The 19,505-nt window shown below is 38.6% G+C and overlaps 2 protein-coding genes across 6 annotated transcripts in view; both read right to left on the bottom strand.

Annotated features, from left to right (window-relative positions):
- The window catches only part of DEPDC1B (DEP domain containing 1B), a 29,145-nt gene extending 20,944 nt beyond the window's left edge, over positions 1–8,201 (bottom strand). For 2 of the 3 annotated variants that reach the window (XM_040580944.1, XM_040580946.1), the window contains exons 1-2: positions 5,714–5,837; positions 4,798–5,063 (exon numbers count right to left, since the gene is read on the bottom strand). In XM_040580944.1, the coding sequence (XP_040436878.1) occupies positions 4,798–5,063; positions 5,714–5,761 (314 nt within the window). In that variant the 5' untranslated portion in view covers positions 5,762–5,837. Of the gene's footprint in view, positions 1–4,797; positions 5,064–5,713; positions 5,838–8,130 lie in introns of those variants that run through there. The other variant, XM_040580945.1, reaches the window with a different exon arrangement.
- The window catches only part of ELOVL7 (ELOVL fatty acid elongase 7), a 53,136-nt gene continuing 41,596 nt past the window's right edge, over positions 7,966–19,505 (bottom strand). For all 3 annotated transcript variants that reach the window (XM_040580952.1, XM_040580954.1, XM_040580953.1), the window contains exons 3-8: positions 18,817–19,007; positions 16,219–16,299; positions 15,761–15,817; positions 13,941–14,046; positions 11,018–11,154; positions 7,966–9,746 (exon numbers count right to left, since the gene is read on the bottom strand). In XM_040580952.1, coding sequence (XP_040436886.1) covers positions 9,543–9,746; positions 11,018–11,154; positions 13,941–14,046; positions 15,761–15,817; positions 16,219–16,299; positions 18,817–19,007 — 776 coding nt within the window. In that variant the 3' untranslated portion in view covers positions 7,966–9,542. The remainder of the gene's footprint in view (positions 9,747–11,017; positions 11,155–13,940; positions 14,047–15,760; positions 15,818–16,218; positions 16,300–18,816; positions 19,008–19,505) is intronic.

Below are 19,505 nucleotides of genomic sequence, written 5' to 3'. Positions count from 1 at the left end.
TGTATCTCCCATGACATAGCTGAGCTTTGGGTGAATGTCTGATATCCCAGCGCATCTCAAATAGCACCTGCTGCCTATGCATAAACAGCTGACTCCGGTCTTAACTAAAACATGTTGATTCTGCTGAAAAAGCTGTGGGTAGATTTTCCCATGTCAAGTGCACTCCTAGCATGCATATCCCAAAGCAAAACTACATAACTAAGTCACATGGCTAATGCTTGGATTTAGTTAGTATGTGTGCAAGTGTCCACACCGTTGTGTCCATGTTACCACATTCTTCTGTGTTTATATGCTTTCTATGCAAAGGCCATATTCTTCATGCAGTTCTTTTCTTCCAGCAGGTTGTGCAGAAAACACATTCACTTTTTAAGGCATTTCAAGAAGTACCGTGAAGAAATTAGTAGAAATAAACTCTAAGCTAGCTCTTGAAGAAAACAAGGAAAACAAACCATCCCAGATCACATTCAGCTCAGTCATACCTCCAACCTGACCAGAATTAAATTACTGCCAAACCTAGGTCAGAGCACACACAAAGAATTAATGGCAGCACATCAGACTGACAAATCAGTTCAATGGCAAGAGATTATCAGGCTGCCCCAGATCAGCTCTTGTTTACCTGCACTCCTAGGTTTTAGATGCTGAGATTCCTGATGCTTCAAGAAATTGCTTCAGCTTCACTTGCTTTTTTAATCAGAATGTAAAAGGCAGTTACTTCTGTGACTATGCAACAAGAACTTGTACACCGCATGCATATATATCCTCCCAGAAAGATTCTCATGCTCAAGAAATCCTCACTTTTCCTCTAAAATTTCATCCAGTCCTCTATAGGCAGTTCCAACACTTAATTTTTAAATTAGTTTTGTATTGCAGTTTTGTTAGTCGAGTAGTGTTACCCTGCATAGGTTAAACACATTATGATTTTGATCACACACACTGAACCCATTTGGTATATTCCACAATAACACTCTTCAAGAGAAGATCTGCAACACAAGGAGATATTACTTCCTTCGTACAAACCCTGAGAAGTAATAAGCACCTTGCACTAATCCTGCAAGACTTACTCTGCCTTTTAAAAGTAACCCACAACACATTGCAGATGTTCAGCTGTTGAACACTCCCAACTATTTTTCAGCTATTCATTACTTCTTAGAGTTCAATGTTAAAATATCTGCAGACTTTTTTTCTTTGCCTTACAGTATTCTCAACAGTTCCCTGTTCCCCCTCCAGTTCTTCACAGTGTTTAGCTTTATATTATTTGCTGCCCTGATTCTCAACCAGTAAATTAATAGTTCTTGCAAGCAGAAAAAGGAAATGCATTCCCTCTTTTTAGGTGGTATTACAGCAGGAGCAGGATATAGACAGAGCCAAGATTTTGGATGAACAATGAAAAGCCTCCAATTCTATGATGAACAGAATAATGTTACCTAAATCTAACAACTGGGGAGCATTCCAAAGTTTGCATGTCAAGATTAGCATGGTTTACAGCCAGTAACACTAGTTTCAGGAGTTTATACAAGGAGGAAATAGAGATAACTGTTTGTGTCCAGGGCAATGGATAGAGAACAGGGTCAACTAACATTGGTATCCATGGTATAATAATTACCACAGCTGAATTCCCAGAAGTTTACTAGCAGTGCAAGAGTACTAACCCTTTTGCTTTTAATGCAATTGCTTATGTTCTAAAAAAGTAAAGCCTGACAGTTTCCAAAACAACTCATTTATTATTGTAGACTACAGGGACAGTAGGTCAGGACACACAAGACAGATAGTCTGTTGTTTCTAGAAGCCACATGAGTTCTCACCTTCACATTTAATACTCAACCAATTCTCTCAGGCAAATTAACATTTGGCAACATCTCTTTTTCATACTCTGTGGAATGAGTAAGAGCAGACAGCTACACTTACATGAGAACTTAATGAATGACACAACGGTGCACCACAGTGTACAGTTATAGTATATACGAAATTAACACAGGAATTTATAGAAAAGGTATGAAGCATATCAAGGTTTCCAGAGTAAGCACCATCAGTGGAATCACAAGCGACGTACACTGCTACCGGTATCAATGCGGTGAAAAACGTATTTACAGAGTAACATTAGGAAAGCCCACCAGAGGGAGCTGCCAGGACATTAAATACACAAAGGCGGGCTAGAAAACCATGTTGACCTCCACGAATCGGAGAAAAGCGTGTCTTAATATTTAAAGCCAAACACCAAAACCATGAGTAGCATATGTAGTTTACTTATGCACCAAACCTAGTGCGAAAAAGCTGGCTTCAATTCAAGGTGCATGAAAGGTATGCAGTTCTACTAAAAAAACCTCTTTAATTAGTAACTTAGTTAAATTTTGAACAGGAAGTGGGGAACAAAAATCATTAAGATAGCTGTAATAAAAGAGCTTTCTTGTCCAACTGCCGATCGTTCTGCAGAGCACATAAAAAGTTAAAAGCACAGAAATATTTCACCCCAACAACTTCCACAGCTCAGGAAAGTCATGGCTGAAAATACAAAGGAGAAAACAATAACAAAATTTTAAGTGTGTCCACAAAGCCAATGCAAAATAAACAAAAAACAAAATGCAAACACAACAAACACAAACCAAAAAGATATAGCATAAACCCCATATTTAATCTTTTGATGAAAAGGCAATGCTCAGAAAAAAAAGGAGATGAAGTGCTTAACACCTATGGTACCAGTGAAAACTGCACGCGGGTAGTGTTGTCCTAAGGACAGACAGAGCAGGACCAGGCCAGGAACATACCAAACCAATAATAATGTAACTACCACATGTGCTGTACCAGCACCTAATTGCTTTTCTAACTCTGTTTAAAGAAGTATAAAGCCCACTCCACACCACTCCTTCACACTCAACTTTCTCCAGACTGAAGTCAAGACGCAAGATCCTCTGCAGCTCCTCTTGTCTTCCATGCCTGTTTTCCAACCTAAACTAGTCGATGACTAGGTAAACAATCACGATATCTTGCCCTTCTATAGCAGCCATAAACAGATGGCCACGAAAGAATTTAAGAACAGGACAAGCATACATGATACTTCCTCAGTACCTTTTCCCAGCCTTTGGTCATGTTCATCTGGTAGACTAGAGAGCCATATATTTTTGAGATGCTTAGCAACAGATTTTCTTGGGTGAGCTTCTCAAAATACCTAGAGATAGAAGTCCTTTGATACACTGGGTCCTTCGAATTTGAGTCCCAAGCTCTAAAATTTAATATTATTCTTGATTGTTACATGGAAGTTCCATTTATGGAGCTAAGTTTGTAGAGAACATTCATTTTCTATTGACTCCAAATCACTTAAAAATTCCTTCATTGAAGTTGATTGCAATTGCTTTGAATATTTAACTTTTTTTCTCAGGGAAGCTGCAGCATTCAGTGTCATTTCCTTCAGAAGGCAGGCTAAAAAACAGCTACCATTTTTACTGAAAACTGTCATGTAGTATCATAAAGTTGAATTGATGCTAACTTGTTACTGGAATTAAACACAAATTCAATCCAATCTGGCTGTAAATCAACTGAACAGTAGTGGAACAAGTTTAACATAAACGACAGTTCTTTTATAATAAAATATCTTGACCCAAGTTTGTTCATGACAAAGTAAAAGAATTACATTATACAAACCTCTTACTTTTAAAGCATTCCAAGTTAATAAATAAAATTAGGAGAGCAATGAACTGCATTTACAGCATAGGTGTACAGACTAGATGGCAAAGAAGCTTAGCTGCGCTCTACAAACTAGTGAAGATCATAGACCAAAATGAAAAATTGACTTCATCCAAATAAAGTGGAAAGTCAGTATTACATTCTCCCAAAAACAATATTAAGAAACTGTCTAAAAAAAACCCCATAAAATTTCTGTAACTATATAGTAATAGATGTAATATGTAGAAACACAGCATTATCGCTGACCTATTTTTCCTATTGCTTTGCATGAAGATAGCTCCCATTTCCTCAAAAGACAACTCATCAGGATAGAAGTTACAAATCCATACTTAAGGTAATGGTCACTTTCGCACTGCTTTGTCACTGAACAGGACACTACAAGATAGTAGAAATTCAGAACTTGCAACTTTTGGACACCCAAACCAAGGTCACAAAGGTCAAAGAACTCAATCTAGTAAGGTTAAGCCTTCATTACAAAGAAAATTATTTTCCTCTGCTAACAAGCCATCACCTGAGAGGCTAAACAGGGATAAGTAAGCAAGTTTCCTTAAGGATGAGCAAATAAAACTTTGCCTCTTTTAAGAAAATTTCAATCTACAACCCAAGGAATATAGAAGAAGTTACATCACAAATTACTTTTGAATTCAGAAGGCCTTTCTCTCAGGAGTAAAAACAGCATCCAAATAGTCAGGAGTTGAGGGAGAGGAAGGACAACTGGAGTTGGATGGATGCTTAATGGCATCGGCATTTCCATCCATGTCTTCCTGATATGCACTCTTCCAACACTAGCAAACCTGATGTCTAGCAACAACAAATAGTACTACCTTATAAAAGGTGCAAAAGCTTTTGTTACTATTCATGAATGTAATTGAGTAAAAGCACCCTTCAAAAATATTTGAAAACAAACAAGCAAAAAAATCCCAAATCCAAGCTAAAAGAGTAAACCATGACAGTTGCCTGTCACTGAAGAAAATGAAGTCTTTAAAAGGAAAGAGGGAGAAGACACAGTAATACCTTTTCAAAGGCATTCTACAAAAACATTTGTAAGACCAATGAACAAGAGTTATTACTGCCCGTTTCCAAAAACCAAAATTTTTCAGTCACCCTATATGGGTTTACCTATATAAATGGCCATCATCTTGAAAATCTTCTTTACCCCATCTTCCTTTAATATCTTCAATAACATGATTTTTCAGGAATTTTTTAAGCAGCTTAACTGTTTGATTGCGAGTCACTTCTGGCCCAAAGTTTTGATTAGAGCCAAGCAGTTCATGTAAACAGTCCACTGCCTCCGAGGCTTTGAAGCAGCGCTCATAGCTTTTGAAGCGACACCGATGCTTCCGTAAAGGCATCCCAGCACGAAAAAGTTCTATTATCTCGTTCCACTAAGGAAGAAGAACAAAGCAAACCATTACGGGAGCTCTCCTCCTGGAACCGTTCTAGTTATACAAAGCAAGATCAGAATGCAGCCAGATTTGAACGCAAAACTACATAATTTTTTGATTGTCGAAGTTTACAAGCAGACCTAAAACTATGACTTAAACAGCTGAGATCTGAGAACAAACACCAGACACAGGAAGAGGAAAGATCTAGAGCCCCATACTGTCTGCGGCCTTATAGATACAGCTTTAACCCCGCCTTGGTTTTTAACTCGACAAAGGCTGGAATAAAGCTCCACCCTGCCGGGCTCTGCCGCCGCTCCGGTCACGCTGGGAGCAGGCGTCCCGCCGCTCCACAGGACTCAGCGCGGAGCGCACCGAGACCCGGACCACTGCTGGGGACCTCCCGACCAGAGGAACCTACCGGGGACCGGCTACCCGGGACAGACCCGTGGCCCAGCCGGACTAGCGACGCTGGGCCCTCAGGCCTCAGGGTCCCGGCCATCACGGCAGGCGTAGCGGCCAGGCTGTCCCACGCCGGCCGGTACCCTGGAGACTCCAGAGTCGCCGTCGGGCACGGAGGCCCCGCTCGGACGGGACAAGGGGACACGGGGGACAAAGGCGGTCGGGGGGCCCCAGCCCAGGGAGGCACTCACCAGCCGGGTAGCGCGGTAGGGCCCAGGGCCGACGAGCCTCGGCTCCATGGACGCGGCCGAGCCTCGCCGTCTCCACGGAAACAGGCAGCCGCACGCGCCGCGCCCGCCGACCGTTTGAACGCGGGCCCGAGAGGCGTAGCCGTCACCTATTGGGTGGCGGCGGCAGCACGTGACGAGCCCACGTCGCCCTCGATTGGCGGAAGAAAGCCGCTGACCCGCCCCGCGCCGCGGCAGGCCCTCCCCCCGGCCCGGCCCAGCCCCGCCCCTCCGCCCTCACCTCGGGGGCGGCCTCGCTGAGGGGCTCTCACCCGTGCCCGCGGGGGCCGGCCGTGGGACGGGGGCTGGGCAGAAAACAACGGCACGGGGTGGGAGGGGGCGGGGATGGTGCTGGCGGCGGGGCTGGGCTGCTCCCGGGTGGGCAGAGGCTGCTGCGGGAGGGCCTGCTTCAGTTAGGCGCTCTGACTTCCCAGAAGATACATTGCTTAATTTTGAAAACGAACACGGACTACGTGTTTCTTCCTCAGCCAGTAAGTGGTTCAGGACAGGGGCCCAGGCTTAGGTTTGGACAACAGTCAAACCATGGCAACGAAATAGTGTATGGTGAACTGCCACTTTGATAAAGAGAATAGAGCCTGTTCATTAATCAAAAAAAAAAAAAAAAAAAAAAAAACCAAAAAAAACAACAACAACAACACCCAAAACCAAAAAAAAAACACCAAAAAACACCCAAACACAAACCCCAAACAAAACAAAACCAAACCAAAAAAAACCCCCTCAAACATACCCCCCCCCAAAAAAAAAGCCAAGAAAAAAAAAAAAAAAAGAAGCCCACCAAAAAGCCACCCATCCACCCCCAATTTTCAGGACTCAGTGTCTTAGGAGAGGAGTAGCTAGTAACACTGCTGTTTCTCCACCAAATATAAGGAATACAAAAGTTCAACGCAGTTCCCCTCATCAGCAAACTTTTACTGTAATATTAATGATTTTGGTTCACTCCAATGTGAACACACTTCAGCATGTCAGCTGCACTATTTTTAGGTAGGAAAAAACTTAACTATCCAGATCAGGACTGTGTGATTCTGCACATGGGCTGCAACACTGTGCATAGACAGGGTTAATAACATTTTGTACTGATGTCATTAGCATAGTTATACTAAATCATCTCTTAGGATACATCCATACAACTTGCTGAAACAATGCATTCTCTTTCTCCAAATGCTTTGTTACTTCCAGAAAACTAAACCAGTGTGCAAGAAATTATGCAGTAAGAATCTGAAATGGCACTTGTTAATAGCCCACTGCATGATTAGCATCTTGTTTCTGCTCCTGCATATTAATTCTTAATCTCAAACAACTGAGGCTGGTGGCAGGTGGCTACTGTACAGCTGGTGGACTTGGAAGGTTTTTCCTGGCTCCTTTATGTTCAGCACCTGTCCACCTGCAGAGCTGCTTAGTTTTGACTGTGTATACTCTCAGCTCCTACTCAAGCCTAAGTGAGTTTGAAGAATCAGTTGCAAAACTGGGTCCCAAACTGACAAAGCACCTGGCTCCTCATACCCAGGTGCAGGATGCATTCCTCCATGCATATTTGGGGGGGTGGTGGTGGTGTGTTCATAACTGCAAAATTGGAGACAGAGCTAGGACCTCCCATATGCGCATAGCTGCCGTCTGCAAGACTAAGGACTAACACCTACTCCCCTCCAGAAGCAGCAGAGGCTATTACAGCCTTTCTCCCAAGAGGCCTGCATTTCCCAAACACACTTGAACTCACAGGTTCAAGAAGGCCTAAATGAACCAAATTGTCCCAGTTACTTTATCAGTAGTCAATAAATTATTATATAAAAACCGGGCACCATTCAAGCTTTAAAAAGTAATCAAAGGCAAATCCTTTCCAGCTATTTGAAAACACAGCAATATGTCTCTCTCTCTAAAAGATGACCCCCCTACTTTGGAAACCAAGGGCATACACACAGGCTGGAGACTGGCAGGATTTGAGACTTAAGAGTCAGTGATTGCATTTCCCACTGAAAACACATGGCCCCTGATCAGCACCCCAACTGTCTTGGAATATGTGCTAAAGCACCTCTCCATATGCACTGCTAGGGAGCCAAAACTGTACTGATGATTCCAGGATCAAGCATTTAAAAATTCAGGGGTTGCAATATACATCTCAAGCCATCAAAATCTTTTCTGGGATCTAATTTCAATCAGTCACAACAGTTGATAGCTACAGGGATTGACAAGCAGAAAGATAAAATATAAATTATTTTATTTGTTTTATAAAGACGACTTGTATGTAATCTCCTAAGAAATCATTTGCAACTCACATTCAAGATAAAGCTCAAATTCCTTTAAGCATTAACAATGCACCATAAATGTCAGTATCCCCATAAAAGTATTCATGTAACAAAACTTACTTTCTTGGAATTGTACAACAGGGAGGCAATTAAAAGGTTCTGGGTATTTAAAAATGCAACAGATGAGATGAAGCACGAAGCAAATTATCACAAGCTTCTTTTCTGTTAGTGGTAAACATAACAGAAAACTGTAGTTTTCTACACCTTTAAATCCTCATTTACAGATCTATTGCATGCACCAAATTCCCAATAAACTCATACAGTAGAAATGCACCTTGCATACAAATAGCTAGGTCTTTTGATTTCTATACATGTGTGACCCTAACAGTCTGCCTAACCATGGAAAACAACATATTGGGTAATTCTGCATGGACTGGAGTCATGTGTGGTCACCATTGCCTGCCCTGTTCTTAGCAGCTCAGAAAACAACACGTACCTTTTTGCCTAGTTCCAGACAAGGTAACTTGTGCTATTAATAGAGAAACTTTGAGTTGTTAAAAACAAACAATAACAATAAAAAAAAACCACAAAAAATTCTATGCATGTATTTCAATAGATAATGGAAATGGAATCATGCTAGCTGACATTTAGGCTTGAATCAAAAATACATTGTTTTTTTTTTAAACCTACTTGAGGACTAAGATTTTGGCTATTGAATTACAATCTTTTCCCCCCTAAACAGCCTAGGCTACCAATATTAAAATATATCCATAGATACACTGAATAATAAGTATGTTAGGCTATTTTAGTGAACAAATCAGTAAGATGTTTTTATCATTACACTACAAGACTTTCGGATAATCCTCAAATTAGTAGGTTTCCATCATTCAGAATAATGTTCAAGGGAGTAGAACATGAAATCAATTAGCTTGGTAGAAGACGGTGTATCCCAAAAGCTACGATCTTCAAATGAAACACCATACCTTGACAGATTAACACATTCCTTTCCTTAAAGTAATATCGTTTGTAAACACATTTAACAATGTTTATGTATTAACTATATTAATAATAAGCTTTAGATTCTATAAACAGTACTTGCTGAAGATTCATTCTTTTAATAAAATGTAGCTGACAGTGTCAGCAACTGATAACATTTAAGGTGAAGTAATTTATTTGCCCTCAGTGTTCAAAGTACTCAGTACTTGTCATACACATTTTAATTTTCCCAATGAATATCTTTATTTTCATGCATCTTCTAGATAAAGTTCATCTATCCATTGATTTCTTATAGGATAGACGTGAACAAGTCGCTGAAAAAATGCCTTTTTTTCATAATCAGAGATCCATGCTACTCCCGCCATCCCCCAAATTCTGTGTCCCAAATAACTTATGGTAAAAATACAAATTCTGTTTTGGATGAAAATGTACAAAATACACACTGTAGTGTGTGCACCTAAATATTATGATTGTCAAGTAGTGCAAGTTTAAACTTTGACATATACACTTTTTTGGTTTAGAGACAAGAGTTTGTTTCACTGATCTTTGCCGGTCCCGTTTCTTGCCATCTTTGGTAGTCTTTGTCCCTTCGTGTAAGCGTGGTACCAGAAGTGGAGAAACAAGACTAAAAACACAGAGCCATATAGCCAAATAATAAACATGAAAATTGGATACTGGTATGGACAATCATCCATCATGTAGATTTGTCCTATATGGCCTGTAATCATAATAAATTGGACCTGGAGGAAAAATGTGAAGAAAACAAATATTTTTAAATAAATGGCAAACTACAGAAGTTTAAAAAGATTCATCATAACTTGTATACAGAAAAACAGAAAGCAGGGAGAGGAGGGGGTGGCACTTCTTAAAACAGCAGAGATGCACCTTTAGTGCCCCTCTCCCAGAATGTTACTCTACCGGAAAACACTTTCACAAGCTAAAGAAAGAAGTCCTGGGACAAACTGAATTACAAGCAGCACTGAGAAACCCATACTAGGAAGTCTGCCCTGATCAGTTCAGAGAAGAAAGGAGGAGGCACACAGTATTTGACCAGTGACAAATGGGAGGCTTCTTTCGAAAAATTAGCCAGGAAAAACAAAAGGGTAAGATTGGTGATCATGAATTCCCATTTTCCCTGCACATTAGCATATGTCACAAAGGTCTGCAGGTCCCAAATAACAACTTAATGAAGGATTTAAAAAAACACAAACACATGAACTCCAAGTTAATGATCCACTGGTAGCGCCTCCAAGACAAAAAGATTTCACGTTTTAAGTATTCAAGCTAAATTGTTCAGTTACACATGATTACTTGAAGTATTTGATCAACACCAGACCTGGTGCAAGCAGACAGCCATGGCTGCTTCTCCCTGCTCTTTTCCCTCCTACATCAGCATCCTTGCTCAGGCCAAACTAATTGTTCAGCCAGAAGCTGAAATTTGAAAATTTGCCTATTAAAAAGCCAGGCATGAAAAAGGACTCAGAGCAGTGACCTTTTGAAAGTGATCTAAGGCTGGTAAAACACTTAGTGTAATTACTGCAAGAGCAATTTTTTAACTTTAAGCATTTTTAAAGAGAGGTAAATTCTCTAAAAAAAACATTCTGTGAAAGGACAGATACAAAATTCTAAAGAAATACTTCTTTTGCCCTAATCTTCACTACTAGTCACGTGAGTATTCTGTACATTAATTATGTTTTCTTGGTGTAAACTTACATTCTAATCATTTGTATACAGGCACTAAGTTTTATGAATCTGTTTACCAAATAGTGGATAACTGAAGAGGGCATGTGTCTAAATCTGTGATTATAGTGAAAGCTGAAGCAAGCAGATTTATGCATATAACTGAGGGGACTCACAACTTTGTTTTTATTCAATTAAAACATGAGTAAACCTTATACCAGCTGTTAACTACACATATGAACATAACTAAAGCATAAACGTACTGCATTAAGCCTCATTAGCCACAATCAGCTTTCTAAGAGGTGTTTACATCAAACAGAAAGTTACTCACAAGTTGTATAGTTGTCATGTATTTTTTCCACCACAAATATTTATGATAGGCTGGTCCCAAAGAACAGATTCCATAATAAGTGTACATGACAACATGGACAATACAGTTCAGCAGAGCGTGAAATGTTCCTAAACCACCTGTAGAAAACCAAAATATAGTAATATTATTGGATCAGGTACTTAAAAAGCCACTTACTAGGTGGCTACAAGTCCTAGTAGTTTGTTTTGAGTCAAGATACTAAAAACATGTACCACAAAGCCTACAGACTTTGATTAACCCTCAAGGTATTTAACTTGAATTAGTTTGACATCATTTCTGAGGGATCGTATCACTTTCCTTTCCCAGAAAGGTTTATCTATTTCCAAAACAGCAATAAAACCTAGCTGACCTAGTTATCTGTAAAAGGTTTTAGTGCCATTCTTTGGGTTAATTTTTTTATTAAAACATATACATGATGGAAACAGAGAGTTTAGTAGAAACAGTGTTTCTCATGTTTTATACCTCTTTTCTAGACATCACGATGAACTTTGCAAAGCTCTGGAGGACAAATTATAATTCTCTGCCCAACGCAGATTTCCAGATTCTCAGGGAAAGAATCTGTTTCAGGCAACAATCTTTTGGAATCATGACTTAAGTAAGGGTCTCACAAATCCATCATCCACCTCAAAAGCATACTTACAGTGAAAAGGAAACTTAAGGCCAAGTAGCCCCTTTGGGGGCACAATCATGAATGAAACTAGTAAGATATGAATATTTCACAAAGCAAGTAAGGAAGTACTTCATTCTCCATTGGATCAACTACGGAGTTGTATGATCCTGAATGTATTTAATGAACATAAGAAATTATAGGTAAAAATGATCTAAGAGAAATATGAACATGAAAATATTGACCATCAGGAAGAAAACAAAGCGACATAAAAGCAGACATTTAGTGAAGGGGAAAAAGCACCAGTTTTCCATTAAGAATAATTCCAGTTAAAAATAAAATGTATTTTGTGATTTTAGTAGCTCACAGTAATCTTTCAGCTTGACAGATCATAACTCTTCCAGCTGTGATTGCAAACTTTCTTTGAAACTTAGATATTTGTATTTTTAAAAATAATTTTAATGTTCTTACAGCTCAAATGTACATACTTTTTTTGGCTTGCACAGTGAATATTCAGAAGAAAAAATAAATAGTTAAAGCAGAGAAAAAAGAAAGAACAACCTAATCAACAGTACAAAAATACGCTCCAAAAAGCAACACCATACATAAGCACCATTTTACAATTCCCTGTTTATATCGGATCAGAAAAGAAGCATCTCCATTCAAACCCATTGTGTTTTTTACAAACAGGTTGAAAACTTGATCAATGCCACTATTTAGAAGGACAAAAAGTCATGAAATTGAATATAAGATAATCATCAGCAGGAATGAAATTGTTGGAAAAAAAGTCAAGTTATCAAACAGAAGAATATTTGGAAAGATTAGTATAAAGATAAGCAATAAAGCTGTAGGAATAAACACAGCTCTGAATGACTAGGAGGGACAATTATTGGCAGAGGACAAAACAGCTCTTGCATACTTTGCTGAAAGTATTTGTCAAATTATCACATGGGAAATTTGAATCTGATGCAAAAGCAGAAGCTTGTAGCTGGGATACTGATCCGATGTCCAGATAAAAGGCAGAAAGTTAATCACATATAAATGGAAACTTTTCAAGGTTGAAGAGGACAGACTGATAGTTGCTGGGTTTTGTTGGGGTTTTTTTGCAAATCTCTAAACACACTGAAATGTATGCTGAGAAAGCTATTCATAATTTTATCATTACATTAAAATACCAGTTACTCAGCAACATTTGAGAAAGGAAGCTGCCGTCTTGATCACGTCTAATAACAAACTCAACAAATACAGAGGAAGCACATCCTTTCATGTACTAGGAATATCCGTGCACTGGACATGTTCAAAGGATCCTATCTACAAATTCTCTGGACTGCTTCCAAGTCTTATTTTTGTATTCATAATACAAGCACTAACAGATCAGATTTAACAAGCAGTGGTTTTCTTCATCAATTTGTTGCCTATTTTCTGGGAGAAAAAAAAAATAATGCCAGAGAACATGTGTGAAGAAACATACACACACCCTTAGTATGCACTACTAAAAAAACCCAACACTCTCCTAGAGATGGACTACCAAACGACTATGCATTTCTCCACTCTGTGCTTATCAGGCTATTCTCATGGCAAGCTATATTTATTAGTGGTGCACACTAATAATATAGCATAGGAAGCTGCATACATAGACACAGAGCAGTAAAGAAGAAAGTAAAGGTAAGCTAGAAGTGGACAAAAAAACTTTCAATTTATGAAAATTCTGGTAAGTTTCTGTAATATGTAAGGTCCAGAAAAATACTTCTGTGGTTTTGTGAAAGACAAAGTATTAGATGTAATTAAAAAACAATGCTGCCTAAAGCCAGTAAAAATAACTGCAAAGCAGCCTGAATAATCTCTTAAACAGGCAAAAACAAGTGAGAACACAGTCTTCCACTCCAACTGAGTTCTTACATTTGAGAGGAAAAATGGCTCTGAAGGAGTTTCAGCAGTTATCTGCCTTTTACACCTCCCCTAGCACTTCTGATTTTACAGTCACATCTCTTTTTCATTTAATAATGGTCTTTGCTTACATGCAGCTCTCTCCTCTGCACCTTTTCCCCTCTATGAGAAACCAATGCTGCAGAAAATGCTGTCAAATAGGAAAAATGAGTACTCCTCACCCATTAAATAATTATGGTGATCTCAGATGTTCCATGAAATGCTGCAAACACCTACGTTTAAAAACACTGATGTTTGCAAGATTTTTAATTGTTCTTTAAATATTTTTGTCTAGCATTGTTGACTTTTACTACCAGAGGATATGTACAACTTAAACTCTCTCTCCACTACCTGCAGCAAATTTGACTCCAAACCACCAGGTCCATGGCATGATGGAATGATGAAAGACATGCAGGAATGTAACTTGGTTGTTTTTCTTACGCAGCACAAAAAATATCTGAAATAGATTTTTAATGAACAGTATGTTACAGGAGATAATGAAGCCCAATATACTTATAAAAACCTGTATGCATCAGTGCTGGCTGCTCACTACTATACATCTAAAAATTCTTCACAGCTGTGGTCTAGAGAGAAGGAAGAAAACTGAGGCTCTGGATATGCAGATTAATTTTAAAAAAATTAAACCAGTATGTAAAATCCACCTGTGGAGTCCCAAAAGCCAGGGCAAGCGTTGAAAGCCACCACCTATGTGTGCAATGGACAGCATAAGAAGGACTTGCTTGGACTGAGAAGTGTCTAGAAACGTCAGATTTTAAGTCCCCTGAACTTCTAATGCAAGGCTGTTTGAGAAAATTAACTGAAGAACCAGCAACAGATACAGGCACAGTAGAAAATACTAAGTCAGATAAAAAGCACTTTATTATGAACATTGAGTTAGCTACCCTTGGAAAAAGGCAAAATTGGACAGAATATGTAGGTATTTTTAATCGATATTGACAGGCCACATTTTACAGGACAGACTTCAAGGAAAGTGTTATGGGAAGACAAAGCAAGAAAACTGTATAAGGAAAAGTCAGGTCATGCAAAGGGTAATATCAGATGGCAAGCAAATGAGCACAGAATAAAAGAAGTCTGTTGGGCCAGGGAAAACATTTGGTGACAGCTGACAAATACAGCTAAGAAATTACTTTTGCAATAAAACAAAAAAGCTGCTGAGAAACAGGTACCTGATTAGGTGGACTCAAACAAAACAAATTTAAGCAAAAATAATTTTTCAGGTCAAGAACTAATTAAAAAGGGCAAGTCTAACTAGTGGGTAGTAAATGTAAATAGAGGACTGAACTCATCAGGCTTTTCCAGTTTTAGCATTCCTGGCCCTTCCATTACCATTCCACTCGTCTCAGTCAGTAAGATCTTCCAATGCTGAATCATGAGTATTTGCAGATGAAAGTTAGATGGCTAACCTTGCTCGCAGGGTGTAGAACATCCTAGCTGCTCATGAGTCAGCTCCTAAATGGCCACTACTGTGCCTCATGCAATAGGGCAAAAGAAATCACAGCCAATTCCAACACTCAGAAGCTGGTTTGAAAATAGCTAAAGGAACCCTCCTAGATGTCGGTTTCTGGAAGAGGGGAAGACAGATGGCTGATGGTGGTGAGCAAGATCTGCATTCTGCTTTAACACGTTGCTGCTTGGACCTTTGAAACAGGTTAGAGTGCCAGCCTGATACCAAATACATCAATAATTATGACCCCTGAGGCATACACAGGAATCTAGAGCAGGCAGGTACGGAAATTTATGTTGTATTCAGAGCTACTGATGCAAATATTCTGAATGCAGAAGATAAAATCTGAAGACGACATGGAAAAAAAATTCAGCATGCTCAACTGTTCATCTGCAGTGCTGAGACAAGCACTGCCATAGCACAAAAGGTTAGTGTATTCAGCTGTTACACAGGAAAATTATCAGGGCTTCCTAAATTTTTGAAGGTGTGTTTCCTCATTAAATTTTTTCCTGATGATCAAGGAATGACAGTGTAATGAGACAATAAGATGAGACAAGATAATAAGGGTGAACAGTTTGATAGTATCCCAATGACTGAAGATTGGAGGGTTAAATAAAAAGCAATTTATGCCCGCAGCCCCAACAGCACCACTTCTACTGTGAAAAGGAAACATCACTACTTTTTTTATTAGGTTACAAATACTTACAGTGTCTAATAATTCAATGAACTTGGAAAAATAGTAAAGCCAACAAGTTCGTACCATCTGCAAGAGTAAATCACAAAAACTGTCAAATCGTGATAGTCAAATAAACTAAGCAGCTGCAAGAAAAATAAGTAACTATAAAGGAAAGTAAGTGGCATCAGAAGGTTGACAAATATTTAAGTATATGGTTTGTTTGGTTTTTCTTTAAAAACACAAAACATCTTTTAATCCTGAAGGAATTTTAAAACCAAGAACAAGCCAACAAATGTGTTGCTTCCTTCTTTCTCCCAAACAATCTGAGTTAACAATTCTCCAGTTAACTCACATGATCTACATTATGCAAGACAGCATTTCCATTTAGTGCATTCCACTCTACAGAAGTGCATTTGGTTGCTCAAAAAGAATTTCTAAAAATAAAGTCAGTGTAGCATAACAATTTGGCTTTGTGTTTGGCAACTTACTCTTAGAGCTGTAGGTGATCTCGAGTAGTCAACAATATCACACCGGAATGAGTACCCTGTGGCCCAACCCGACATAAGAAACTGGAGTAAAGGGAAAAGGCAGAGATTTACTTTATGTCTTTTGAAAAATTCATTAATTTTGGATTACTTTTGTAATCGGTAAGCAGGAGAGGAAAACAGTATCAAAAACTTGTTGAATCAGCAGTCTTGTCCATCATCTACCTCTGTGTGGGCTAGCTACCATAAAATCCTTTGCTGTTGCAGATTAATGAATTTTCAATTCCAGCACCACACCTATAAACATAAAAAAATTTCTTCCTGCACCCATTATTCCATTATTAGTAACTGAAGAGGAGAAACAGCTGCATCTCAAACCCAATGTTAAAAGAAGCAACTTAGCATGTCAATCTGGTTACAAAAACAAATCAAACATTTTGCAATTTTTTGAAAACTGCTATCACAGCCAACTGTCTTAATACTGAGAAGAAACCAGCACAGTATCTTAATACTGAAAGAAAACCAACATAACAGAAAAATATGGCTTAATATCATTAAAGACAAGGAAGAAGTTATTATGCACTATATTTTTAATATCGTAGTTTCTAAAATGTTGCTTAGTCAAACTGCATGATTAAATTACTCTTTCACTGATATGAGCAGTGAAAAGCTAGAGTTTTACAATCAAGAGCTCACACATGACCAAAGGCCTGTATGTAAAAAATAGCATATAATCTTTTCTCTTACAATATATTAAAGCTTGGAAAACAGCAATGTTGTTAATATTACACTTGGCTCATTTGTCTGGCAGCCAGCAGGGCCTGCTGTATCTCATTTCTGTTTATAAAGTGCTTCTCATCCACTGATCATTACCACACACAGGCACAATAGGTGGTTCAGCTTTCTTAACAGATGGAGGGTTTTAGTCCGTGTAACTTCCTGAAAGAATCAGTTGCTTAAATAAAACAAGATCTGAAACACCATCAAGACAGCACAATACTAAAGCACCCACCAAATAGCTTCATTCCAAAGAGGGACAGAATCAGCTTTTTGCTGAGCACAGACAATAGCAGAAATTCAATCTGTCACACTCCATCCACGCAGTCTTTCATGAAATTGTAACGTGGAAGTCTTGACAGCAGATTAATTGAACACTGTGTTAGGGTCAGACACTAAAAGAAGTTTCATTCTTTTTTGCTTGTTTCTGAGGGTTATAACCAAATTCAAACTTGGCACCAAATCACAAAAGGAAGTTTGGCAGTTTTTCAAAACAAGGTCTAAATAGCAAATGTGTGCATCTGGCCCACGCTTTCCACACAACACTCATGACAGATAGCTGCTGCTGCACTGCCTTTAGACTGCTGTTAAAAGAGATGTCAAGCAGTCCACTGTAACTTATGATGAAATTTATGCAAACTGAGCAGACAGAAAGGTATCCTGCCAGTTTGGCACTATAAGATGACAACTTTTCACTGCTAGTTTGCCAAACCTGAAATAGCCACATAGCCAGATTTAACTTAAAGAGGGTCAGTACTACCGTAGTGAAGCTTCACCAAACAAATGTATAAGGCTATCATTCACACAATGTTATGTTAAATAGCTACACTTTAAAGACCAACCAGCCAAAAAACCCCAAAAAAACCCAGCCAAATAAACCCAAACCCAACCAGCCAAAAAAAAAAATCCCAACAAACAATCACACTCACAAAAAAAACCCCAACCAACCCAACAAAATCCCCAACCAACCAGCCAAAAAAAACATGCAAAGCCAACCAGCCAAAAAAACCCAACCAAAAAACAAACAACACCAACCAACCAACAAAACCCAAAACCCTCAATAAACATTAGCTATCTTAAAGTTTAAGGTTCTAAAATAATGCTTCTACACAGTCTGTATCATTCATGGTTAAGGAATTTTAGGTCATTCAGCCCATAATGCTATACAACTCATCAGGCTTTCCACTCTTCAAGGCTAACATTCCTTTTGAAAGAAAGAACATTTGTTATTTTGGGGTTGGGGGTGAGCGGGGAATCAATGCTAAATATTTTCATTCTTTGGGTTTTGGAGTTTTTTGTTTGGTTGGTTTGGGGTTTTTTGTTTTGTTGGTTTTTTTTTTGTTGTTTTTTTTTTTTTTAAAGGATGAGGATCCCAAATTAGATTTTCTAGCTTCTGTCATTTACAAGGCAGATCTAACTAAAGATTATTGCACGGTAAACATACTCTATACAATGTCTGAAACATCATAGTTGACTGTCACATTGTAGGAGAAAAGCAATTACAACAAAGAAAAACATGTAGTCTGGTTTACCTGCCACAGCCCAGGGAAATTAAATAAATAAGAATTTTTGACTTTGTAGATTATATATTATGACAAAATATTTTATAATATTTCCTTCTAGGTACGACTTATTCCCTTTTTTCAAGTATCAGCTCAATTAGTTTAGCAAACTGATTGGAGGAATTTAATTACAAAAATCAGAATAATATTTTTTTATTACTAGAGAACTACAGAGTGGGAATTATATTAATAAATGTATTAAAAGTGTAGCAGTTAGATGCATGAAATACATAAAAACATTACAAATAAAAGTAGTACTTACTTCATAAGTCATATATAAAGAAAGGGCTACCACACTAAAGTTATAAAACGCCATTATCTGCCTGAGTTCAAAAGGTTTTTTATTTTCCATGAGTTTGGGTCCCAAGGAAGTGACAAAATAAACATAGGTTCCAACGATAAAGGTTGTTGGAAAAGGTGAAGACATGAGCGGCCAGCCTTCCAGTCTTGGATCTAGAAGAGGGAGGAGGAGAAAAAAGAAAAAAAAAAAAAAAAAAAATCAGGTCTTTCCAGTATTTACTAAATCCTAAAACAGCTACAGAAAGGTACTTCATTCTGAACAGTTTAGGTTTTGCTATCACTGATCATGTTTCAGAGTCCATTCACCTCAAATCCACACCGACTAGACAACAAGATTTAGCACCTGTAGGTTTCAACACTTCTTTCTGCATCGATTCTTCACACGTAATGAGGAGGAGACACAGAATCACGAGTGACAGTTTTCTGCCTAGGTCTCCTTCATGAGAAGTCTGCATTCTCACACGCATGGGGCTCAGAGGGCAGCACGGGAAGGCATTGCACAAGCACATCGCTGAGGTTGCATTTCCATGTGAGTTTTCATTCTTCTGGAGAAGCACGAACCTTATTTCAAAAGTTCAAGTCACAGACTGGGAGCAGCCCCACTGTTAAAGATCCTTGAGCTTTATAAGCAGTAGGACATTAGACATATTA

Source organism: Falco naumanni, chromosome Z (assembly GCF_017639655.2).
Source record: "Falco naumanni isolate bFalNau1 chromosome Z, bFalNau1.pat, whole genome shotgun sequence".
In the NCBI taxonomy this organism is placed as follows: Eukaryota; Metazoa; Chordata; class Aves; order Falconiformes; family Falconidae; genus Falco; species Falco naumanni.
This window is presented reverse-complemented; position numbering and strand designations above follow the sequence as displayed.